At 38.1% G+C, this 25,677-nt stretch overlaps 2 protein-coding genes across 7 annotated transcripts in view; one reads left to right on the forward strand and one right to left on the reverse strand.

Moving 5' to 3' along the window:
* HNRNPH3 (heterogeneous nuclear ribonucleoprotein H3) overlaps positions 1-22,092 on the forward strand; it is a 32,138-nt gene extending 10,046 nt beyond the window's left edge. The window contains exons 1-10 of one of the 6 annotated variants that reach the window (XM_046027177.1): positions 11,501-11,685; positions 16,643-16,777; positions 17,303-17,441; positions 17,961-18,100; positions 18,598-18,684; positions 18,999-19,114; positions 20,564-20,699; positions 21,385-21,480; positions 21,559-21,651; positions 21,794-22,092. In XM_046027177.1, coding sequence (XP_045883133.1) covers positions 16,666-16,777; positions 17,303-17,441; positions 17,961-18,100; positions 18,598-18,684; positions 18,999-19,114; positions 20,564-20,699; positions 21,385-21,480; positions 21,559-21,651; positions 21,794-21,870 — 996 coding nt within the window. In that variant the 5' untranslated portion in view covers positions 11,501-11,685; positions 16,643-16,665 and the 3' untranslated portion in view covers positions 21,871-22,092. Of the gene's footprint in view, positions 1-11,500; positions 11,686-12,474; positions 12,562-16,642; positions 16,778-17,302; positions 17,442-17,960; positions 18,146-18,597; positions 18,685-18,998; positions 19,115-20,563; positions 20,700-21,384; positions 21,481-21,558; positions 21,652-21,793 lie in introns of those variants that run through there. The other 5 variants (XM_046027173.1, XM_046027175.1, XM_046027174.1 and 2 more) reach the window with 5 other exon arrangements.
* Positions 22,093-23,365: 1,273 nt separating this feature from the next.
* Positions 23,366-25,677, reverse strand: part of RUFY2 (RUN and FYVE domain containing 2) — a 55,708-nt gene continuing 53,396 nt past the window's right edge. The window contains exon 18 of the mRNA XM_046027170.1: positions 23,366-25,638. Within this exon, the coding sequence (XP_045883126.1) occupies positions 25,495-25,638 (144 nt within the window). The 3' untranslated portion in view covers positions 23,366-25,494. The remainder of the gene's footprint in view (positions 25,639-25,677) is intronic.

Consider the following 25,677-nt stretch of genomic DNA (forward strand, 5'->3'; position numbering starts at 1 on the left):
GATAAAATGCTTAGGAACACAATAAGTGAGCAATAACGCTGCCCAGGAAACAGTGAGAGGGATCTCCAGAGATGAGGTAACACTTGAGTTAGTGCAAAAACACACACAAAAAGCATTCAGCAGTTCCAGAAAGTGGAAACAGGCATCTTAGGCACAGTGCATGGATTGATGGCAGAGCAAACAAATTTGATACAGAAATGAGAGAGGGGAAGGGGCGCCTGGGTGGCTCAGTCGTTAAGCATCTGCCTTTGGCTCAGGTCATGATCCCAGGGACCCGGATCGAGCCTTGCATCAGGCTCTCTGCTCTGTGGGAAACCTGCTTCTCCCTCTCCCATTCTCCCTGCTTGTGTTCCCTCTCTCTCTGTGTGTCTCTCTCTGTCAAATAAATAAATTTAAAAAAGAAAAGAAAAGAAATAGAGAGGAAAGAGGATAGGAGAGAACTATGAGATGAGACTTTAAGATCTCCTGGATCCAGTGTGTACAATTTGATCTTCATCTTTGCAGATTCAGATCCGAAGTTCAGTTCAACAGCACCATGTGTCAGGCTCCAGTGCCAGGCACCCAGGGAGAGGAGAGAGGCTCCTGAGTGAGTTAGAGCCCTCTATCCCAAGGTTCTAATCTTTTTTCTGACGATCTCTTTTCTACTTCCCACCCCCGCAATTAATTTTTTATTTCTTTTCTGTAAGGAAAAAGCAGCATAACCTCCCACTGAATTAACTGAGAGAAAATGTAAGGCAAATGAAGTTTAAGCAGCTTGCCTTTCTTTCCCCAATAAACGGGCTTGCACAAATTCTGGCATCCTGGGTAACCTAAATGACTGTGCCTGAGGTGCAGCCATCAGGCAGGGTGTTTTTCAAATGACCAAAATAATTAAAGTTTTTCTTCTCCAGTTTTACTCGCATTCCATTAGATCCCTAAACTGTTAGAAGATTTCTTTTCCTTTGGTGCCCGCTGTTCTTGGTCACATTGCTTTGAAGAATGAATAGGTAGACCAGATAGATGGGTAGGCAGCAAAACAAAGTTTATTGGGTGGACATACAGAGCTCCCAAAGAGGGAGAGGACCCGAGAGAGTTGCCAGTCGTTTCTAAGTCTAAGGGTTTTTATGAGTTTGCTGGCGGGCTGTTTTAATATGTTAACCCTCCAAGAGCCTGTCACCAAGTCAGGTTTTTGTCATTTGCCTGTCACGTGGGAAAGGGTGAAAGGGTCATTTCAGGGTGGTTTCCTCTTAGGGCGGGAGGCCCCCCCTTATCTCTGCCTGCTTTCTTGCAACTATCCTTCATTAAAACAAATCTGCTCTTTAATAGAAATCAATCACTGCCAGTGGGTATAAGTTCATAAATCTAAATTTATATGATTTCTCAACTACTTGTATCTCTTATTTTTTTTAAGTTAGTTTTTGGTCATCAATTTAGTATATGAATATGATCTCCTTATAAAAAATAAGTTAGGGGCGCTTGGGTGGCTCGGTCAGGTTAAGCATTTGCCTTCGGCTCAGGTCATGATCCCAGGGTCCTGAAATAGAGCCCCGCATCAGGTTCCTTGCTCCACAGGAAGCCTGCTTCTCCCTCTTCCTCCCACCCCCCGCCCCCGCTTGTATTCCCTCTCTCACTGTCTCTCTCTCTCTTTCTTATTTATTTAAATAAATAAAATCTTTTTTAAAAAAGTACAGAAAAAACAAAAATCCCACTTGACAATTCCCTGTCCCACCACCTTCCCCAGAGGTCTATCAGGTGTGTTTCTGAGAACACTCTGGACACTTTCCTGAATTCTAATCTACCATGTAAATGTAGATAAATCCTAAGCCTCCCTTGTTCAAATAGCTTAGTCATTAAACCTGCCCATGGGTGTGTCTGGGAACACTAATGCTTATTCATCCCTCTGTAATACTCTTAGTTTGTTTACAGTCTCCTGTGGCTACAAACAACAGAAAGTTGATTCCTGTTATTCCCCAGCTGTTTGTACAAAAGAACCTACTTAGCTTTGCTATGACTGCTGCCTCAAAACTAGGCTATTCATTAGTAAATACCAATTTAGTTTTTTTAAAATATAAATACTTAAAAGTAGAGTATAGCATTCAACGTGTACATGAACTCCGTCTACTTTACTAGCTGGTAAAAAGGAAATAACTGTAAAAAAGAATTACAATGATAAGTAAAATAAGTTTTACATCAAAATTTGGAAGAAATGTATGTTTAAATTAGTTTCATCTAGCCATGCGGAATCTCTCTCTCTCTGGCACTCTGTTAATTTGTGTTTACTCTTATGCATATTTTCTAGACTTGGTGGAACTCTGAACACTGCCTTTCTTAAAATATTAGCTTGGTTTTGTTAAAATAATAGCCTGGTTTGGAATTCCTTAACTACTTTTATGTTCAAACACCCACTATTTTGGAATTTTTCACTTTTCTGTTGATTTATGGTTCTCATAATCGTGACTTACTATTTACCAGACAAATATATATATATATATATATATATATATATATATACATATATATATGTATATATATATATATATTTTAAAGATTTATTTTAGGGGCACCTGGGTGGCTCAGTTGTTAGGCATCTGCGTTCAGCTCAAGTCATGCCTCAGGGTCCTGGGATGGAGTCCTGCCCACATCCGGATCTCTGCTCAGCAGGAAGCCTGCTTCTCCCTCTCCCACTCCCCATGCTTGTGCTCCCTCTCTTACTGTGTGTCTCTCTGTCAAGTAAATAAAATCTGTTATAAATAAATAAATAGATTTATTTTAGAGAAAGAGTGTGTGTGTGAGGGGGGGAAGGGGCAGAGGAAGAGAGAGAGAAAGAATCTCAAGCAGACTCCCAGCTGAGTGGGGAGCCCTGACACAGTGCTCAACCTCAGAACCCTGAGATCATGACCTGAGCTGAAACCAAGAGTCTGATGCTTAACTGACTGAGCCACCCAGGTGCCCTAACAGCTAAATTTTTTAAAAATACTTGGACTGTTTGGGGTATCTGGATGGCTCAGTTGGTTATTAAGTGTCTGCCTTTGGCTCAGGTCATGATCCCAGGATCCTGGGATCAAGTCCCACATTGGGCTCCCTGCTTCTGCCTCTGCCGCTCCCCCTGTTTTCGCTCTCACTCCCTCCCTCTCTCTCTGTCAAAAAGAAAACAAAAAAACAAAAACTGGGCCCTTGGGTGGCTCAGTCTATTAAGCATCTGCCTTCAGCTCAGGTTGTGATCCCAGGATCCTAGGATCAAGTCCCACATCAGGCACCCTGCTCAGCAGGGAGCCTGCTTCTCCCTCTGCCTGCTGCTTTCCCTGCTCATTCACTCTCTCTCTCTGACAAATAAAAATTAATAAAGTCTTTAAAAAAATTAATTAAAAAAAAATACTTGACTACTTGAAATTAAGACCCACATTCTTGCCCCCTAAGAAGTTCAAGGAGTTAGAACAGACTGCAGAAAATAAATTATGACCTGATGTTATGGTTCTAAGTAATAAAAACATGATTCAGTATTTTGTTTGCAGTAATAAAACTCCCAACATATGCCAAAATTGCTTAGGCTCTTTTTATTGCTCTATAAAGAAGCTATATTTGACTACCCAACTATATTGCATATTTATATTTTGAATTGTGAATTTTTGAGTAGTCATAGTTAAAGATTCATCAGTCTTTTTGTAAAGCACAGGTGAAGTTTTGCTCTACCTTGAAATTAATGGGTAAAAGTGAGTCTACAGTCTTTAAAGAAAAAAATAATATATATATACTACTTGGGTTTAACTTTAGCAATGGTGGGAAATAGTGGGGTTTTTTTAATGTTATGGATCTTAGGAATAAGCAAACAAAACAACTCTTAAAAACTTGTAGCCTTCTTTTTATATATATATATATATATATATATATATATATATATATATATCCTTCTGTTCTTTTTATGTATCCTTGCAAATGCATGCTTACATTTGGTCCCAGGTTTTGGCACCAAACAAACCAGTGCATGCTTACAAGAAATATACATATAGGGCGCCTGGGTGACTCAGTGGTTAAGCCTCTGCCTTCGGCTCAGGTCATGATCTCAGAGTCCTGGGATCGAGTCTTGCATTGGGCTCTCTGCTCCACAGGAAGCCTGCTTCTCCTCCTCTCTCTCTCTCTGCCTGCCTCCCTGCCTGCTTGTGATCTCTCTCTGTCAAATAAACAAATATTTTTTTAAAAAAAGAACTTTTAGAGAAGAATTTTTCTCTTAAAAAAAAGAAATATACATATATTCTTTATATATATATTAATGTATATGATATAGCATACATGTGCAAATTCATATATGTAGTATATTAGATATAAAATATGTAGTTAACACAGAAGAAAGCAGTAATGAATAGAGAAACAATAAAGACATAAGACATGTTGAAAACAAATAGGAAATGGCAGACTTAAAACCTACTTTATCAGTAATTATATCAAATGTAAATGGAATAAACTCTAACCAAAAGGCAGAGATCAGCAGAATTGATTTTTTTAAAATGATCTAACTATGCTTTCTCTGAGCGACACACTTTAAATTCATAGACATAAATAGGTTGAAAGTAAAAAAATGGGAAAAAGATATGCCATATAAAAGGTAACCAAAATGGAGCTGAAGTGACTACTAATATCAGACAAAATAGACTTTATTATTTTTTTAAAATAGGCTTTATTTTAAAAAATATTTGACAGAGAGAGACACAGTGAGACAGGGAACACAGGCAGGGGGAGTGGGAGAGAGAGAAGCAGGCTCCCCACTGACCAGGGATACTGATGTGGGGCTAGATGCCAGGACCCTGGGATCATGACCCAAGCTGAAGGCAGATGCTTGACAACTGACCCACTCAGGCGCTCTGACAAAATAGACTTTAAAGACAAAAGTTGTTGCTAGAAACAAAGACATTTTGTAATGATAAAAGGATCAATTCATTAGGACTATATAATAATTACAAACATATATGCACCTAACAATAGAACCCCAAAACATCTGAAGCAAAATCGGGCAGAATCAGAGAAATAAACAATTTAATAATAAGAGTTGGAGATTTCACGCCTACCTTCAGTAACAGAACAACTAGACAGAAAATCAGGAAAGAAACAGAAGACTTTAATAACACTGTAACCAACTAGCCCTAACAGACATCTGTACAACATCTCCCAATAGAAGTAAACAATATGTTCTCAAGTGTACATGGAACAGTCTCCAAAATAGATTATATGTTAGGCCATAAAACAAGTCCCTGTAAATTTTTTTTAGGTTTATTAAGTCCCAGTAAATTTAAATACTTGGAATCATAAAAAGTATGTCCTCTAAGAACAATGGAATGAAATTACATATCAACAACAAAAGGAAAAGGAAATTTGGGGAAATGTGGAAAGTAAACAATATTCCCTGATAATAAAAGGAACTGAGGCTTTATGGAGAAATGGCTGATTCTATGGCCAGGACAAAGAAATACCAGATGAGCATGGAGCATCTTCTAGTACCAGAAAATAAGGCATACTCAGAAAATAAAAAGGATAAGGGATGTCAAATGGATACAGGAGCCAACCTGAAGAAGTTTCAGTAGCCTAAGGAAGAACAATTTGATCAAACAAACTATAAATACAAATAATAATAAGGTAGTATTGGATTATACTCGAAGTATAAAATTAATAAAATTTTAATAAATAATAAATTAATAAAATTAATATCCAAGAGTCCATACTGACATAAAAATTGGAAGAAAGGAAGGAAAGGAAGAAGAAGAGCTAAATCTCCCTTATAGAATAATTCCAAATAATTTATCTAGCTACTTCCTTTCCAGGAGATGGAGATTATATGCCTCCACCACCTTCAGTGTGGGCTGCACTCAGCGACTTGTTTCCAAAGAGTAGAACGTAGGAAGAAGATTTTAAAAAGTAACAGTAGAACTTGTTAACCTGGCAGAAACCTGGCAAATACTACTTCAGCCAGGTGACCAAGGCTAACATTATCACTGATAAGTCATGTTGATCTTCTTGCTGCTTCCCCTGCTTGTGCTCTGTCAAATAAATAAATAAAATCTTTTTTTAAAAAGTCCATTTCTGGGGCACCAGGGTGGCTCAGTGGGTTAAGCCTCTGCCTTTGGCTCAGGTCATGATCTCAGGGTTCTGGGATCAAGCCCCACATCGGGCTCTCTGCTCAGCGGGGAGCTTGCTTCCTCCTCTCTCTCTGCCTGCCTCTCTGCCTACTTGTGATCTCTGTCTGTCAAATAAATAAATAAATAAAATATTAAAAAAAAAAGTCCATTTCCCAGTTACCCTTACCCCGCCCCCTCAATTTCCATTAACAGCAACTGTATCTGCCTATACTAGAAAAACAGCAGTACATTACATGTGACATATTACTTATTCTGTCCAGAGGTGATACTTGGTATTCATATGAGTTCACAGATTTCCCTGAAATAATTTGCTGCCCCCAACACAGTGCTTAGGACACCATACTTACCAAAAAATTCTATTAAATTCACTGTTGAAATGAATTTATCAATAACGAGCCACATTTACTAACATGATATACATGCATGAAAGAGGATGCGACTAGAATTATTTCTTTTTTTTTAAAGATTTTATTTATTTATTTGACAGAGAGAGAGATCACAAGTAGGAAGAGCAGCAGGCAGAGAGAGGGGGGAAGCAGGCTCCCTGCTGAGCAGAGGGGCCAATGTGGGGCTTGATCCCAGGACCCTGAGATCATGACCTGAGCTGAAGGCAGAGGCTTAACCCACTGAGCCACCCAGGCACCCCTAGAATTATTATTTCAATTACTAATCTCTATCTTACACAATAACCTAACCACCCATTTTAGAGATTTAGAAACAGGTTCAGAAAAGTTATATGACTCAGAATCAGGCAGCTGGTAGGGAAGTGTCAAAGCTGGGACTGGAACCAAGACATGTCAGACTCTTTGATTATGAAGATAATTCTGTTTTGCCATTGATTTTCTTTGTAAACTTGGAAGCATTAATTTATCTTTTGGTTCTTCTATTTTTTGGTCCATAAAATAATAATGTTCCTAGACTGTATTGAAAATTAGTGCCTGGGTGGCTCCAGCAGTTAAGCATCTGACTCTTGATCTCAGCTCATGTTTTCATCTCAGGGTCATGAGTTCAAGCTCCTACTTTAAAAAAAAAAAAAAAAGTTACTTAAAATGCTCTATCCACAATATAACCATCATTGTTTGTACACTGAGAGACATAGGTATATATATAATGAAAACTGTATTTTCATTTACCCCTCAGAAACTTAAGATCAATGGGAAACAGTCTGATACTCTTATTATCTATGCTGCTTCTAAGTTATTAATGTGCTTCTGACACATTAAAAGCTGTACAATAATTTGATTTAAAATCCTAAGTAGCTATCTTTTGTAGCTGTTGTCCCTGTTCTTCACAACAATCCACTAGAACAAAAAGAATGCTCAATACTTCTGATTATTTTTAAAAATTAGAGAAAGTAGTGTTAGGTGTTTTCTTCCTTTTAAGTTTCCATTTGTTTACTTATTGTAGAATAATTAAAACTGGAAGAGACCTTTTGGTTTCCCTAATTCCAGAATGAACACTTTGATGAAGTGATACTGTAAGAAAACAGTATCAAGAATATAAGCTGTGGAATTAAGCCTTGCCTTGAGAAATTTTGAATCATGTCAAGGAAGATCACTCCTGTCTAAAGACAGTAGATAAATAAGAAAAAACATTTCACAAACTACTTAGTAAGGCAGATTTAGTGTTTAAAAGGCATCAACTAATTAAACATACTCCTAGAAACTCATTTGTGGGTTTTGCTACCTTTTTTAGCTTATTTGTTTTCCATAATGGCAAAAAGATTATGTTAATCCAGTTTTTGTTATTTTAGAATGCCACTAGGGTCATGCAAACAACTATCTTAATTTTTGGTGAACATGCCTTCTCTCTTCCAGAAGGGTGCATGGTCTTTCCATTTCTCTTTCTTTCTCTTTCTCTGGGCTCTGCATGGAATTTTCCTCTCCTCTTCATCCTGATGGTGTAATACATAATCACATGTTCGTTGTCTTGTTTTCCTCTTAGTGCTGTGGGTACTTCCATTTCCTTCTCCTTTTTCATCTTTTCTCTCATTATGGCCTCTAACAAGATCCTCTCCACAGATCCTCTGATCTCTATGCTAACAGGAAAGCACTGAAGCACTGAAATGACAGAAAGCAAGACAAAGAGAAAACAAAATCCTGAAAGCAGCTGGGAGTTCTCAGTTCTAACTATCTCTATGGAAACAATTCCACAGAGATCAATCTGGAAACAATTCTGTAGGGATCACTGGAGCAGTGGTGAACCAATCTCACCAAGACTTACAGAATACAATTTGCAAATGGGAATAGTTGGTAGATTTTTTTTTTTTTTTTTTTTGAGAAAAGCAGTAAAATAGGAAGCCAAATAAAAATTAGATTTGCCCCTGGGGTGCCTAGCTGGCTCAGTTGGTAGAGCATGAGACTCTTCATCTCTGGGGTGTGGGTTCAAGCCTACATTGGGTGTAGAGATTACTTAAAACAAATAAATAAAAAACAAAAATCATTTTTAAAAAAAGACTAGGTTTGCCCCAAAATTAGTGTACTTTTTTTTTCAAATTCAAAGCTTTTTTACTTGCTGTAATAATAAAAAGGCAAAGGAATGAATGTACTAATTTCAAGTCCTTCCTAAGCATTCACACTGGCAAACAGCAGAATGCCTGATATAAGGGAATTGTGGCCAAACGCAAAGAAAACATAGAATGATTCTAGGATTGTGGCCTGTAATCATACAAATTATGTGGAAAGATGCCAAACTCAATCGGACACTAAATACATTGTTTGAATTCAGGCAAGGGGTGAAAGGGATTACAGAATTCCATCTACTAAATCAGGTTGAAAGACTGAAAGAGTAAAATAGTGATGTAACTTGTACCCAGGGAAGAACTCCATCTAAGGTGTGGTAGCCTGGGCTCTTACTAATACAGCAAAATTTTTTAACTGTGGAGAGGGGCTCAAGGTGTCAGTGACACCAGGACATCAAGTTTCAGACCTGTTCAAAAGTCTCCAGCCAATGAACCGTTGACTACAAGTCCCCTGAGTTGATAATGTTTGTTAGGGGAAGTAACTTCAATTTGCCTAAAATGATGCTTGTTCCTTGAATGGACAGTTAAGTTCCTTGCAACACCAAGAAGGTCCAGAGTGCTTTAAGACCTTAGGCCCTTGAGTAAAACCATTTAGATTCAAATTCTAGCTTCTTCACTAGGTGAGTGACCCTTAAAAAAAAAAAAAAAAAAAAAGATTTTATGTACTTATTTGAGAGAGACAGAGAGAGAGCAAGCAAGCAGGAGAAGGGGAAAGGGGCAGAAGGAGAGGAAGACTCCCTACTGAGTAGGAAGCCCACTGGCTGAAGGACTCAATCCCAGGACTCTGGGATCATGACCTCAGCCAAAGGCACATGCTTAACCCACTGAGTCACCCACTAGGTGTGTGACCTTAAACAAGTTTTCGTACTTCTCAAACTCAGGCATCTCACTGTAAAATGGGGAAGGCATCTCACTGTAAAATGGGGACAATAATAATGATTATCCTTTAGGATTATAAGGAATCAGTGGATTGAGCACAGCACTAGCTCAAGTAAACTTTTTTTTTTTAATTTTTATTTATTTATTTGACAGAGATCACAAGCAGGCAGAGAGGTAAACAAAGGGGTGCGGGAAGCAGGCTCCCCTCTGAGGAGAGAGCCAATACAGGGCTCCATCCCAGAACCCTGGGATCATGACCTAAGCAGAAGGCAGAGGCTGTAACCCACTGAGCCACCCAGGCACCCCACAAGCAAACTCTTAATAAATATGGACCATAATGTTACATTATCAGGTTTTGTTTTTCTGTGTTTTGTAATGATGACCACACTGTCCCACCCCCCTTTATCTAAGAGGTATTTTGAGGGAGTGGGGTGAAGAAAAGCATAGGACACTATGACCTAGCCAATTCTTACTGTCCCACACTTGTCTAAAGCAGATTTGAAGGTGAATTAAACCATGACATGGAAATGTCCATTACATGCAAGTAACTGGTGGAGGGAACTGCCTCCACCATACACATTTGAGATCTCATGGGGTAAAAAATTATTCAAGCTTCTTCACTGCTAACATCGCTTATACCCCCCTCATTCCACCCCAAGGGCTTCCCAACATCCGTAGTACAAAGTACCAGGTCTTTGGATGGATATTAAAGGCCTGCAACATGGTTTGGTCCACATTTCCAGCCTACAAGGAACATCCCTGTGTTCAAATTCATTTCTTTCCCTCCCTTGCACTTCATAATGGTTCCTACAGTAGCACTTCACCTTGCATTGATCTCTTTACCAGGACCACCCTGCATCCTCCCCACAGAAATTTGGCTTGCATTTTTTTTTTTAAATTAAAAAAAAGTCATAAGATGTCCCTAAGGACCCTGGTGGTAGGCCAGCACAACCCCAAAGTATTAGGTGTCACTTGTACATGCAATTGTCAAGAATGCAAAGCTCTATTTAGAAAACAGAATTCCTCAGTCATGAGTGCCTGATTTGTCACTGAGGTTATAAAGAGATGAAACTAACAAACAAAAATGAACAAATGAATTCAGAAGGGAGAACTGGTGGCTGCAGAGAGAATGAGTGAAATAGATATAAGGGATTAGGAGGTACAAACTTGGTTATAAAGTAAATAAGTCACAGAGATGAAAAGCCCAGAATTGGGAACATAGTCAATAATATATAATAATACATGGTAACAGATGGTGACTACACTTTTCTTAATGAGCACTGAGAAAGAATTGTCCAATCAATGTCCGCGTAAAACTAATCTAACACTGTATGTTAATTATACTTCATTAAAATCAGGAGGAGAGATGAAAAAGGAAGGCACAAGGAGAAAGCGAGTACTGAGAATTCTCCTCTGTCAGAGGTGAAATCAAGAGGACTCAGGGAAGGAGACCCGCTGGCGGGGAGTGGGGTGAGGCCGGTGCCTTAGTGCCAGGGCAGAGGAGGAGGAGCCCCAGGCCAAGAGCCAAAATGGGGGTCTGGTGGACACTTTATCTTCGCAGGGGTAAAACACTTATTTTTACTGCATAACGCAAACCTGACAAGAAAAGCCTTCCTTCGCATTTGGCCGCCGAACCACGTGGCATCCCTTCTCTACTGGTGACGCTGGGGTAAGGGTGGGATTTGGTCTTGGTGCGGACAGGGAATCGAACTTCTCCAAACCGCTTCAACACACGCACACAACTGCTGCCACTTCACATCCTTCCAGAGTGGGCAGAAAGGTAAGCTCTGGGCATTTAACAGTCTTACAGTCTTTTTCCAACCGGACCAGCTCGACTACCTTCCACTCCTTCCCCAACAAACTGGACAACCCATTAGCACGCAAGCGCATTTCTTGCCGTAGCGCCAACGCGGGATCGGATCTCTTATCTCGCGAGAGTGGGCCGGCCAGTCTTCGTTGCTCTCGCCCCACCCCCTCCTTCTCGCTCGCTCTCTCCCATCCCCCCAAGCCAGTCTCTCTGCTGCGCAGCTCCCTTAGCGGTTGCCGCTGCTGGAGACGGTTGGAAGAACCGTTGTGGCGAGCGCTACACGAGGCGAGCGACTTCTTCCTCTTCCCGACCGACCCCGCGAGTACCGGAGTCGGCGTTACTGTCGCTCGACAGGGTATCTGAAGTAAAAGGGGGTAGGTTGGGCTGGTAGTGTCGAGAGCGGAGTCGGGAGAAGGACGAAAGAGAGACTGGGAGGGGGTGGGGTGGGGTGGGAGGGGAAGTGTGGAGGTCGCCGCTCGGAGTTGGCCAGGCTGCGCCTCCCAGGCGATCTCCCACTTCAGGGAGGGCGGCCTGCGGTGGGGAGGACTTGCTTGGGTAAAATTCAGTGAACGAAACTGAGGCCCGGAGTGGGGGTCATCCAGCATTTCCCCTCTTTCCCTGCTGGTTTGGCCGCCGCCATTTTGGGTACGGTGGCGCGGCCACCTCGGCTTCCCGCCCTTCCCCTCTCTTTCTACTTTTTGCCCCCCAGCTTCCGAAAACTGATTTAGAAGGCCAGGGGGAGGTCAGAGCACCCCGGAAGGGATGAGGGTGGGGAACGAAGCGAACAGGGAAAGGCTGGGCACTTGGGTGGGGGAGGGCCTGGGCTGGCGGGCGCGCTCCCGATGGAAATGGCGCCGGATGGGTCTGGCCTCCCACCGCGGCCTCCCTTCCTCCGCAGTCTCTGCTGGGCTACCGGGGCTGGCGGGACTGCGAGTGACTTCTGACGCAGATTCCCAAGATGAGAGAGGCTGGAGCTGGGGGAGGAAAGCCAATGGCGACGAAGGCGCTCAACTCCCAAGTCCAGGACAAAGGAGGCACACGGTCTCCTTTGTAATTCCGCCGCCCGGTGGCGAAGGTTTTAAAGCCAGGCTTGGCTGCCGGACGGAGAGGTGGGGGTGAGGGGAGGGGAAGGGGCGTACTCTCCTTAGCTCTCTGGTCTCTAGGGCCGCTAGATAAACGAAAAGACTCCGGGGAGGAATAAAGGACGCTTAGCCGGCCCTTATATTCCAGATTTGGAACTTCGAAAAAGAGTACGTACTCATTTTCCAAAGGGTGTTTGTTTTTTCTTCTTCTCACGTTTATCTTAAACACTTGATGGGTAATGTTTTGTAAGCAGTAAAGCGGGTGACTTATCAAATAGAAATGTGAAATGGGCATATTTCAAATAGGTTGTTTAGGACTAGTTAACTATGTTAGAGGTTTCTGAACTTTTGGGCGGGGGTGGGTGGTTAAGCAATGGTTTTGTGTAGTTTGGCACATACTCGGTTATAAATTAAGTAGGAGTTTTACCTTTGGGAAACAGTTGTTAAAACAATCAGCGATGGCATAAATTTGTGTAGCAGTTGAGTTACTGACTTTTCAATATTAAATTTCCAAAGGTTACATATTGTGCAAAGAGGTGGTGGAAGTAAAATATATCAAAATACAGTTAGCGTTTATTTTACTTCTGGTTGCTAAGCATGTTTTTTTATTTACTATAGGACTGTGGTAATATTTTCACTCAGAAAATAAGCCTACATACTAAAAAGACAAACCGGAAGTCCAGTCATGTGTGATGATTTTTGGTCCTTAGAACACAAGAGAACTGGGTCTGTAATTTTCCTTGAGTAGGTACAAAGTGACAGGCAGCCTGAGAGTAACAGCTTCCAATAATAGCTGAATCCCTACAGGAACTCTTACTTTTTTCAGCCTTAAAAACAACAATAACAACAACAAAAAAACAAAAACCCTGCCTATTATTTAAGACAGTCTGGTTTGTGGTAGCATTTGGAAAAGCCCAGTTTCCTTTAAAAGAGTACATGATAAAACCGCTTTCCTAATTGGATTACCCTACAAACCTTTTTTCCTGCCCTCTTCTGCATCATCATCTGGAATCTGGAAATCCATCTGATTGCTGATTGCCTTTATATTTTTAATAACCATGTTCTTTTTTTGGTGTCCTTATTTTGGTAAATAAGTGGCTGAGCTGTAGTAATTGATGGTAACTTTGTTTTAGAAGAGAACTCTTATAATTTTAGACTTCACCTCATTTTAGGTATTAGTGGTGTGTCTACTTTTTCTACTAAAATTAAGGAGCAAGCACACTGGAAAGAGAAAATGATGTAAATTTTTCATTTTAGTTAGACATATCACCACTTTTTGTCAAATTCCAAAGTTCATTTTCATTTTTTTAGGACCAGTGGGGTACCCTTTATGAAGTTATTTATTGGTGCATCACACCCTAACTACATATTATGCTTCAGAAGATAGTCTATGCCTCTGTTACAAAGGAATTTGATGTTTCGTTTGATCTGTGTTAAGAGGTGCTTAGCAGCTTTGAGATAACAATTCACATACCATAAACTTCATCCATTTAAAATCCTACATATGTGGACTTTTGTGACTGGCTTCTTTCACTTAGCATAACTTTTAGGAAATCAAAGTCCTATTCAAAGTTGACTACAGTTATCCTAGTTCAACTGCTGGTATTTTTAATAGGTGCTGACACTTGGCAGTCTTAAAACAATTGAGATAGTCATGAAGTTGTTGAAAAGAAAGGTTGAGATGGATTATCCTGAATAATTAGTAAACTCTGGGTAGTTCCAAGACAGCTTTATTAACGTATTAGAGCAGATAGTCTTTTTGTATGCCTTCAGAGTTTGTCTTGGTTTTGTTGAAGTAGAATTCTAGAATCAAATTTTGAGTTTTGAAGAAGTCTAGTGTGGCTTTAAGTTTTGTGCTCTTAAATGCATGTGGGGGGGAGAGTCATCCTATAATTTGTCTTCTGAATCTGGTTAATTTCTCATCAACTTAAAATTGCGTTAACGGTATAGTGTGATTTTTTTTTTAATAGACTTAATACTTTGTTTGTAAGTGTCTTTGGTATGGACTGACCCAAAAATCAAAACTAGTTTGCTTGCCTAGTGTTTCTTGGAAAGGGCTGAATTTGTAGTAAAGATAATTTCCATCCTTTTTTGTGTTTTTTTTTTTCCCCAGTGTCTTTACATGGTAGAAAGAAATGGGCTAAATGATAGAAAGCATCACGTTAAGGTCTTTTCCCAACAGATTAGATTGGTTTTGCTAAATACTTAGTGTTTTCCATGAGGAAGTAACATGTGATGTTACCTCCTCTCCACTTACTCTTTTCTATTCTTGAATCATCCTTAATAGGAAAGAGTTTTTGTTTTGTTTTAGATTTTGTTTGGCTTTTTTTAAAGTTTGGGGTATGTTTTGTTTTTTAAGAAAGTGGTAGAGATCTTCAGTGTATCTCAGCTTCTTTCCCAAACTGATTGAGGGTCTACTTGTTTCGAAACTATTCCAGAACAGTATTTTTTTAATCTAGCTAACAGGTGTTATAGTAAACAGCGCCCCCTGTCCCACCCAAATCCTAAGGAATCTTGACCTTAAGCCTGTGTTGACTTTGGAAACCACTTGTACCTATCCTTACTTGCTTTCAAGACTTGGGATAGTTTTCTATCCTTTTAAGGTTCATTTATTTATTTGTTTTGTGGTCTGTTGCAGTAATTTTACAGAAGGGGCCCTTAAAATCCAGTAGCAATGGCTGTCATTGACTGATTACCATGTTGCAGACTGAGCATTTTAGGTCTTAAAACAGTCTAGAGAGGTACGGGCACCACTGCTATATTTTAGAGCTGAACACAGAGGTTAAGTTTGCTTTAATCAGCCAATGAGTGGCAGAATAGGGATTCAAAACCAGGTTCTCTTTCTCCCTCTCTCAAAAAAAATAGTGTGTTGTTTAGGTGTTGAAAATCAGTTGTAACGTCTGATAACAAAAATCATGGTCGTCCCACTTTGGATTTCTATATCTAGAGTGACAAGTATGAAAGTTGATTTAAATGCAGAGGTATTTGATTAATAAACACCTTTAGGAAATTTCAGCCTTAGGTTATTTTGAATGCACGTATTCTAGGAAAAAAAAATTTTTACTCTTTGCAGATGCTCCCCCTAACAGTTGGACCGATATAATTAGATGGTGTGAAATCAAATATTAGTGAACACTGTTAAGAAATTTTCTTGAAGCATAAAGGAATCAAGTGAACAAATTGTTTTGTTTACAGGGGAGGAGGTGGTGAGGGAAAGGTTTGAAATACTCAGGTGAGTAGGATTCCTACAGCTGCTTAGTGAAATTTGTAAGGTCTGGTAAGTTTTTGCAGCTGAAGGACTTCTGCGTTAGCCTCTTTGAAGTGTTCTGGAATTCTAAAAGAAAGGATTGTTGTCTTTTGGGAAGGGAACTGGGTGTGGATGGGTTTTTTTTCGGAGGGCTAGGAGGGCTTTTTGTTTGACCCTAAAATACTTCTTGAATGTGAATGTATTATGTATTTTTAAATTTGTGTTTAAATGTGTAAAGCAGTGAGTGAACTGGTTTTGAACGTACTATCTCCAATAACTTCCCAATAGGTGGCTTCAAAAAACAACTGTACTGTTGGAAAGCATTCACTTTTGAGTGGAATTTTACCTCAATTTTAAAACTCACCTAATTAACTCACTTTAAAACTGGCTTTTGAGGAGTGTTGAGATTTAGTTAAAACAGAGTTGAGAAGTTTTCCTCCTTCAAAAACAATTTGATGTGTTCAGAATTAAAAGTGCATCTAAAAAGACTTTTTATAATGCAATTTTTTTAACGTCAAGTACTCATTGAACTTCTGACTTAGGCTCTTGCTGTGAATGGACATTGGTACAATGTGCAACTTTGGAGTGATTCAGTTTTTTAGAATTTACATAATTCAAATGAATAATAAGTAAAGCCTGAAGAAATGTGGATGAAAATTAGATGAGGGAAAGGCTAGAGTTGATACAGATGACAGAGTCAGGAAATAGGGAGAATCTGAAGACTGATATTGTAGTCGTGTAGATTTTCTTAAGATTGGGCATTATATAAAATTTGGTCCTTTGAAATTGGGTACTTTTTGGAGAGAAGGGTCAGATATCACTTACTTTTCCCAGTCTTTTTGCCTACCTCGGAATGGGAAGGTGTCATGCCACTGAACCCTGGCATTGTCAACAAGCCATGTTATATTTCCTGTTGTGCACTACTGAGTGGTGTTTCTTCAGTACCTGTAGCAAGAGTATATTTTGATTGACTCCTTTATGTGCTTGTTTATTTTTTTATAGCATTTAAATCAAACGTTATTGAGATGGATTGGGTTATGAAACATAATGGTCCAAATGACGCTAGTGATGGGACAGTACGACTTCGTGGACTGCCATTTGGTTGCAGCAAAGAGGAAATAGTTCAGTTCTTTCAAGGTACCTCTAGTATTAGTCAAAGTTTAGTAGTATTTTAATTTTATATTTTTATTGTATTACTCAAGTTTTTAATTTGTAAAACCCATTTGTTTTGGGGACTTTTTGAGTATATCTTGGTTAATGTATTAAGTTATGAAATATGCTCCAGTTAATACTGAATACAGAATGTGTACAATATGTAAAACCTAACTAATGTGCAATAAGCTTAATTGAGAGTAATTATGTATGATGAAGTGAACCATGAATTACCATATGGAGCATAGTTAAATTTAATTTAGCTTTTTTAATGTAATATAGGTGAGCTTTTAGTGTGTAATTTAAAAAGACTGGTTGCAAAAAAATGTAATCCAATAATATTTGAAAAAAATCTTCCGCTTGTATTATGGGGTGATGGGAAACTTAAGCTTTTTTGTTTTGTTTTTGTTTTGTTTTGTTTAGACTTGTTTTAAATATTTGATTCAGATGGGAATGTTTCAGCCTTTAACACTGTTCCCCTTGATGGGGTTATTTGTCCTTGGGTTAAAGGGTTGGAAATCGTGCCAAATGGGATAACATTGACGATGGACTACCAGGGGAGAAGCACAGGGGAGGCCTTCGTGCAGTTTGCTTCAAAGGAGATAGCAGAAAATGCTCTGGGGAAACACAAGGAAAGAATAGGGCACAGGTGGGGATGGAGAGTTTGGGATGGTGTTAAATTTTTATTTTTGGGGGTTGTGGGTCACTATTGCTTAATGGGGGGGTTACAATAACATTTTCTGGGGTAGTTTAAAAGAATTGATAATTATCTAAATTTAACTTGAAAACTACAGATTTGGGTGGGGAATTAATGCTAATAGTTTGCTTAAATTAAAATTAGATTGTTTCCATTTCTCTGTAGGATGTTGATAAATGCTTTTGTATAATCAGCTATTTTCTCTAAACACCTATCATGTACTAAAGGAAACAAGCTAAAATTATATTTATATTACATGAATTGTTTTCAAGTGACTAATTTGTCTATGTAAAACTTAAATATTAATTATTTAAGTTTGTAGGTATAAAAAATGTTAATTTATGGTGTATCTAGGCAATTTAAATTGGGTTATGTATCTAGATGTAGAAAAACTTACTGCATTTTGCCCAATATCTTACTTACTCTAATACATTTATGCTGAAACCTGTACCTTAAACCATTTTTAAATAGGTATATTGAGATCTTCAGAAGTAGCAGGAGTGAAATCAAAGGATTTTATGATCCGCCGAGAAGATTGCTGGGCCAGCGACCGGGACCATATGATAGACCGATAGGAGGAAGAGGGGGTTATTATGGAGCTGGGCGTGGAAGTATGTATGACAGAATGCGACGAGGAGGTGATGGATATGATGGTGGTATGTGTATCTAATGAACAAAGGTTCTGTTGTCATTTTCTTAATGTTCCTGACACTTTGTCAAGAAATACAGAAATGGCAGTAATTTCAGTACCTACTAGGTTTTAAAACCTGTTCATGAAAGTAGCCAGCTATGGGACTTGATCGATGCACATATTGGCACCTATATAAGTTATACAGAAAGTAAAATGAAGATATTGGCATATTTTCACTTTTTTTGTTTGACATCAGGGTGAAAGTTAATTTTGATGTCTTAAATGTATTCTGAGATTTTTTTTTTTATTTCCACTGATTGTTACTAACTGCTGCTTTTTTTTACATGCACTGAGTTGGGAGTTGTAAACGTAATAATAAGATAACCAGACTACTTACCACAAAATGATTTTATAAAATGGTTTATAAAATTTATCTCTTAAAAGTGTATTCATGTATTTTCTCATTAAATTACACAGGTTATGGAGGTTTTGATGACTATGGTGGCTATAATAATTATGGCTACGGAAATGATGGCTTTGATGACAGAATGAGAGATGGAAGAGGTAAATAAATATTAAAGACATACTCATTTTTGGGTGAATGTTAAATATTTGTTTTACAAAATATTTAGTGGTGATAATTGGTGATTTCTATGAAATTGTCGGATTGAGCATATTTCAGTGCATACCTGTGTGGGGCTTTATATAGATGTATACTTAAAGGTAAATTCTTGATTTTGATGTTCATATCAACTCCTAAGATTAATTGGTCAAAGAAAAAGGCATAAATAAGAAAAGGTATGTATCAGGAGTAAGGTTGTTGAAATGCTTTACTACATATATCAAATGGATTATAATTGGAAACTTTATTCTGTTAGGTATGGGAGGACATGGCTATGGTGGAGCTGGTGATGCAAGTTCAGGTTTTCATGGTGGTCATTTTGTACATATGAGAGGATTACCTTTTCGTGCAACTGAAAATGACATTGCTAATGTGAGTGATTTTTAGTTATTTTTAATTTTTATCCTGGTGTCTAATCTTGAAGTATTCTTAATGTTCTCTTCTTTTTCTTTATAGTTTTTTTTTATAGTTTTATGTCAAATGCCTTTAATAGAAAAAATATACATACTCTTATCTATACTGGTTAATGAATATTTTTTTGTCCATTGTATGCTGACTTACCTAGGATTCAAGGAAGTGGATTCATAAAATCCAGTTAAGAATTTAGGGAAAAGATTGATCAGCATAGAGTGCTGCCCTTGTGTCAAGTTTTGAAAGTGGAAAACATACAAAGTGAAAAAGGTTTAGTTGTTTGGTTCAGCTTTGTAGCTACAGAATGATTATAATTAGGAGCTGTGAAAATAATGGGAGTAGATGCTACTGCTTACTTAAAACTGGTTGGTTTCAAGTTGGTTAGAGTATCTGCAAACTTCAGCCCATGTGCATCTAGTCACACCCATTCATTTACCTATTGAGTAGTTGCAGTAGAGATCTAGGGACCTACAAAGCCAGGACTATTTACCTGGCTCTAAAAGAAATGTACATGTAGATCTTACAGGGAACTCATTGGTCCTGAGTTCCAGGTACCTTTTAGGATCACTTTAACCTGATTTAACTTGTGATTTACAACTAAGTGATACATTTTGGGGGTATCCATGTACAGTTTGTGTCAATTTGTCAAATTCCACTGATCTGAATCATAATACCTAAATTCTCTGCACATGTTTCTAAGTCTCTGGTTACCTATTTATCCTTCAAATGATAATTCTGAAATACTTCCTTAGGAGGAGTAGGAATGAAGGACTTAATTCTTCTCCCTCTCAGTGGTAGGGTATGAGATGTTTTCATTTGTTTAGAGTAAACTGTGCTCTGGGTTAGATCCCCTATTACCACTTAGCTCCCCATCCCCCCTTTCATTTAGCTTATTTTATTTTTTATTTTTAAAAAGATTATAAGGATGCCTGGGTGGCTCAGTCAGTTGGGCAGCCAGCTGCCTTTGGCTCAGGTCATGGTCCCGACATCCTAGGATGGAGCCCTGCATTCAGCTCCTTGCTTGACTGGAAGCCTGCTTCTCCCTCTGCCTGTCACTCTGCCTGCCTATGCTTGCTATCTTTGAAAGAAAAAGAAAAAAGATTATGTTTCATTTAGCTAGCAAGCAGAGGGAGAAACAGGCTACCTCATGAGCAGGGAGCCTAATGCAGGGCTCCGTCCCAGGACCCTGAGCTGAAGGCAGACGCTCAATTGAGTGAGCCACCCAGGCACCCCTGACTGAGCTTATTTTAAAGAAATAATTTTTTTTGCATTTTCCTCTATGTTTATGGTCTTAGAATGTTTGTAGTTGACTTGTTAGCTTTGCAATACAGGGCAGTAAAAAGGTTTGTTTTAATGGATGAGGGAAAACCAAGGTATGTGGTGATTTAATAAGTGTTTTGTTTTATTTAGTTCTTCTCACCACTGAATCCAATACGAGTGCATATTGATATTGGAGCTGATGGCAGAGCAACAGGAGAGGCAGATGTAGAATTTGTGACACATGAAGATGCTGTAGCTGCCATGTCTAAAGATAAGAATAACATGCGTAAGTATCCTTGGCTTGCCATCTAGTTTCTTAGGTGTGAACTTGTTTATAAAAGAACATTTGTAATTTCTCAAATGTAATATGCTTACAAGGTTTGTAGGTAAGTAACTCTCGGTAGTTATTGTGACCTGAAACCATATGGTCTCTAAGAAGTTAAGACTTCATTCGCTGGGGCGGGAGCGGGGTGTTGAAGAGTTAGTTCAGAGTCAGTACTTGACAGGTTATCTAAGCTTAAGTTATTAAAAAGGGAAAATAGATATATTACTAGCATGTGCCATCAAACTGGTTTTAAACCATTAAATTTTACCTGGACCAGTGATTCGTAAATCTGGCTACACACAAATCACTTTGTAGTAATCTTTCATGGACATTATTTTCATGACATGATTCGAATCATTTCTTTGGACATGGAATGTATTTTAAGCAGCACAGTAACTGGTTCTGAAATAAGGAATCAGTCCTTTTTACAGATAAGGAAATGGAGGCCCCAGCCACATTGTATGTTTTTAGCATTGTACAATTTGAACAAAACATGATAGGTTTTAGCCTCTGGCATTCATCTTATCACTGCACTAGGAAGTATGTAAATATATTTCCAGGTTAATAGCTTAATTAATATTAGCTAATTATCATTTTGTTGATAAATTTTTATCATTCCTTTCTTGTTACTCTCTTTGTCTTAAAGAACATCGGTACATTGAACTCTTCTTGAATTCTACTCCTGGAGGCGGTTCTGGAATGGGAGGTTCTGGAATGGGAGGCTACGGCAGAGATGGAATGGGTAGGTAAAGTTTTTTAAATGAGCAGAGTTACACATGTAGCAGTCAATCTCACTTTTTTTTTTCTTTTCTTTTTAAAGATAATCAGGGAGGTTATGGATCTGTTGGAAGAATGGGAATGGGTAACAATTACAGTGGAGGATATGGTACTCCTGATGGCTTGGGTGGTTATGGTAAGTGTCATTGGTTACTGTGGTTTGATATGTTAGTCCCCATGTGTATAGACACTTTAAGTTCATGTATTATCATCAGTGAAGTATGTACTGATAGTTCCTAACAAGTTTTTTTTTTGTTCTGTTGTTTTTGTTTTTTAAGGCCGTGGTGGTGGAGGCAGTGGCGGTTACTATGGGCAAGGGGGCATGAGTGGAGGTGGATGGCGTGGCATGTATTAAAGCATAACCACCAACATAAAAGTCCTGACAATAGCGTCTGGTCTACTAGACTTTCTTACAGATTTAATTTCTTTTGTATTTTAAGAACTTTATAATGACTGAAGGAATGTGTTTTCAAAATATTATTTGGTAAAGCAACAGATTGTGATGGAAAAATCTGTTTTCTGTAGGTTTTATTTGTTGCATACTTTGACTTAAAAATAAATTTTTATATTCAAACCACTGATGTTGATACTTTTTATATACTAGTTACTCTTAAGGATGTGCTGCTTTCCTAAGATTTGGGTTGATGTATTTTACTATTAGCTCTACAAGAAGTAGTATAGTGTAATTGTAGAGGACAATGGTTCACCTTTGCATAAACTACAAGTCTTATTAATAAGCAGACATCTGGAATAGAGCTTGGAAAATAGTGTAACTTTTTTTTCTCCTGGACAATACTGTAAATATAAAAACCTAAAGATGAGTGTAGGTGGCTTCAGGAGTGTAAATTCAGCTAATTTCTATTTTAGTCATTCTTTTCAAATGTCATTTATCAGGCATAGCTCTGAAATGTTGAAGATCTTGAGGTATCGATTTCTGAATATTCATAATTGTGTTACCTGGGGATGAGAATGTTGGAAGTTTAAAATTCTAGCCCTAGATTTTAGAATAAATTCACTCAGCACTTGACGGAAGTACCAAAAAATGTTTCCAAAAAAGTGATAGTTGTAAGTTATCTCAAAATGTCTTAGACTAGGTTAAGATTCTCAGTGACATGAGAGTTCAGTATAAGTACAAAAGTATTTACTGTGGAGTATAATTCTCACAGCTGTATTTTCAGTTTTTCTGCCCAGTATAGCATATGGTTTCTAATAACTGTATAAATGACTAAACAAATGTAAGAGACAAGTCCATGTGATAGTTTTAATTAAAATGAGAGTCCTGGAAGTTGGATTTTGCATTTGATCTCTGGAGTTTTAGAGCCATTGTATTAAAAAATACTATGTGTAGCAAGGAAAAGGTGCTTTTTACTTTTAATTCTTTGATCAATATGGCTTTTTTCCCCCCAAATTGGCTAATGGATCAAAATGAAACCTGTCAATGTGAATTCAGTTATTGACCTTGTTACTTGTTTTTGCTAGAAATGTTATTAAAATAATAAATACCAACGTGGGAGATGATAGTGTGGCCTCTGTCCTAGAATGATTTGTGTCGGTTACCGATTGTAAATCAGATTGGCGGAAGATACTAAGGGAACATTAGACAAAGTGACACCTAAGGAGTGATTTCTACTGTTGCAGAAAGAAGAGGTTCCACTTAAGCTAACACAGGTATCTGCTAAAGCAGAGATCCATCTTAATGTTTGTACCCCTCGTAAGTTATCCACTTACATATTAGGCTCATACCACTTACCTTTTTTTAAAGATTATATGTGATTTCCCAGGACCTGCTCTATTAAAATCTTTAGGTAGTAAAGATATAAAAAGTTAGTGCAAGTTGCCCTTTGAAAGGCTAACTTTTCATATGTTTTATTAGGTTTATAAAATTCACATTTTAAAACATTGCAGAGTAGAAGAATTACAGTCACAATTCCTTGGCACTGTGATAGCATTACTCTAGGTAGTACTGGCTAGACGAAAGAATGGTATGTGAAATTCATGAAGATAAATACTTTCAATGAGGGCAAATCTTAAAGATTAGAAAGTGTAGGTTCACAATACAAATGAAGTTTTATAACAAAATCCAACATTTAGTATAAACGGCTTTTAAATAAGAGCCCAAACTAAATGAAGCAAACTGTATTGCTATCATAAAAGCTTGACTACAAAAAGCCCCAAATCAGTGGTGATAAACAGGAGTTTTGAATAACAGAATTTAAGGGGGGACTGAAAATCATGGTTTATTTGTTGAATGAAACCCAGCTTTGGAATTTAAGCAAAATCACATTTTAAAATTTGTATTAATAAGCACAGTAATAAAAAACAGTATTTGAAATTTCATAGTCGCTTATTCTCATTTTTAACAATCATAAAAATGTTAATCATCCCATCAGTACAAAACAGTTCAAGAATATAATTCTTCTCTTGACAGTATTTCTGTCGGCATTCAAGAAAGACCACCTAAAAATCTGTACAGCAGTTCTAACTGAAGACCTCAAAAGCTAACTGGATTTGGAGAAAATAAATCCTCAAGTAAAATACTGATTTCATACTTTGGCAATTTAGAAAATTAATTTTAAGCCCTAGCGAAAGTATATATACTCTGAGGAAAGGATCCTGCAGAATAAGTAACCCCATCTTAGGTGGGTGGGGGGCATGATTAATATACTAAATGTAATGCTCCTAGGAGTAATCAAAGATTCCTATCTGACCTGTTTGAAAGGTTCACAGACTTAAAGTGCATGGCTGAAGTTAACACCAAAGAGGGGAAAAGGATCTCCCAAGTGGTGATGCTATTCAAAGGATTAATGATACAAGGGTAATATTTTACCTTTGGTGTGCTACAAGTATGGTAAAATGGGATTAGTGTTTGACTCTTTCATGCTGGAAATAGACCATGTATTTCCTGGCAGGGCTGAGACCACATCTTCATCTGCTCAGGATCCTTCCTGGCTTGGAGGTGCTCAGTATAGGGTGACTATCTCACTCTGTATACAGAACTGCAGTAGCGGATCACTACAACTATAATGCTTCCTAAAAGCTACTGGAATGTAAATAGAATAAAATTTTTAATTACTCAAATTCCAACAAAGGCAAACTATTTTCAATTTCTGCTTTGATGCTTAGCGGAGAATCAATCAGGAGCCTGTAACCCCTTACTATTAATAACATTTTCTTCTGGGGATGGATTTTTTTTCTTTTTAAGAGGTGTTGAGCCCTCCCTGAAGTTCGGTGAGTCAGGTATAACATGGAAAGATGTGTAAGTAATAATGTAAAAGACTAGTTCGACTTCCTTTCAAAATAAGGAAAAAGTTGAGGTAAAATAATCCCTCTTTAACCTACTATATCTGAAAATACCAATAAATACATTGATTAGAGGAAGACCAAAAGGAAATTTTTACAGGATAAAATATTGGCCTCTTCTAATGCAAAATGGACAAAGGAAGTGGGGGCAGAAAGGACAAGTTATTAAGGATGAAACCTTAGCAAGCTAATGAAAAGACTGTTGAACTGGAATATTAATACTTGCACAAAGTTCAGTGTATTTCTGATCTTTCTGAGAACTGTGATACTTTAAAGTGCATTAAGAAAATTACAGGCACCATCAAATACCGACTTGACAATTTGCAGAGTAAAAGAATCTAAACCCCTATTTTTAAGAAGGCCTTTACAAAATAAGGCAAATGTGTGTTAGCTCTGCTATCTGGCCTCTTTAGTGGTGTTATAAGTTACATGACTATTACGTCAATTAGGAATTAACAAAAGTTATTTTAAAGCATGCCCTGTTGAATGTTCTTTTTGAATAACAATGAGCTATTCTACAGCTTCTAATTCCCATGTGCTGAATACGTGGAAGGTAAAACTGGTACCAGTACGGTCTGAAAGCTGCTTAAGAAGGGCTGACTAAATACATCATGTACATGGTTCATACATTAACCATTCATTGTAGGTACTTTCATACATAAGGACTTAGTCTGGAGTCTTACGGCAAATTAGACGAGCATCTCTGGATCAGCAACGCGTGACAGGAATCACAAACCCGTACTGGCTTTGGTGAAGAAGGCAAAGGCAGTTCGTTGTCAGAGCAAGCATTACAGAAAATTTCCCCACAATTTCTACAGTGGTGCTATTAAATGGAAAAATTTTAAAAAAAAGTTAGAAGTCA

Source organism: Meles meles, chromosome 13 (genome assembly GCF_922984935.1).
Source record: "Meles meles chromosome 13, mMelMel3.1 paternal haplotype, whole genome shotgun sequence".
NCBI lineage: Eukaryota > Metazoa > Chordata > Mammalia > Carnivora > Mustelidae > Meles > Meles meles.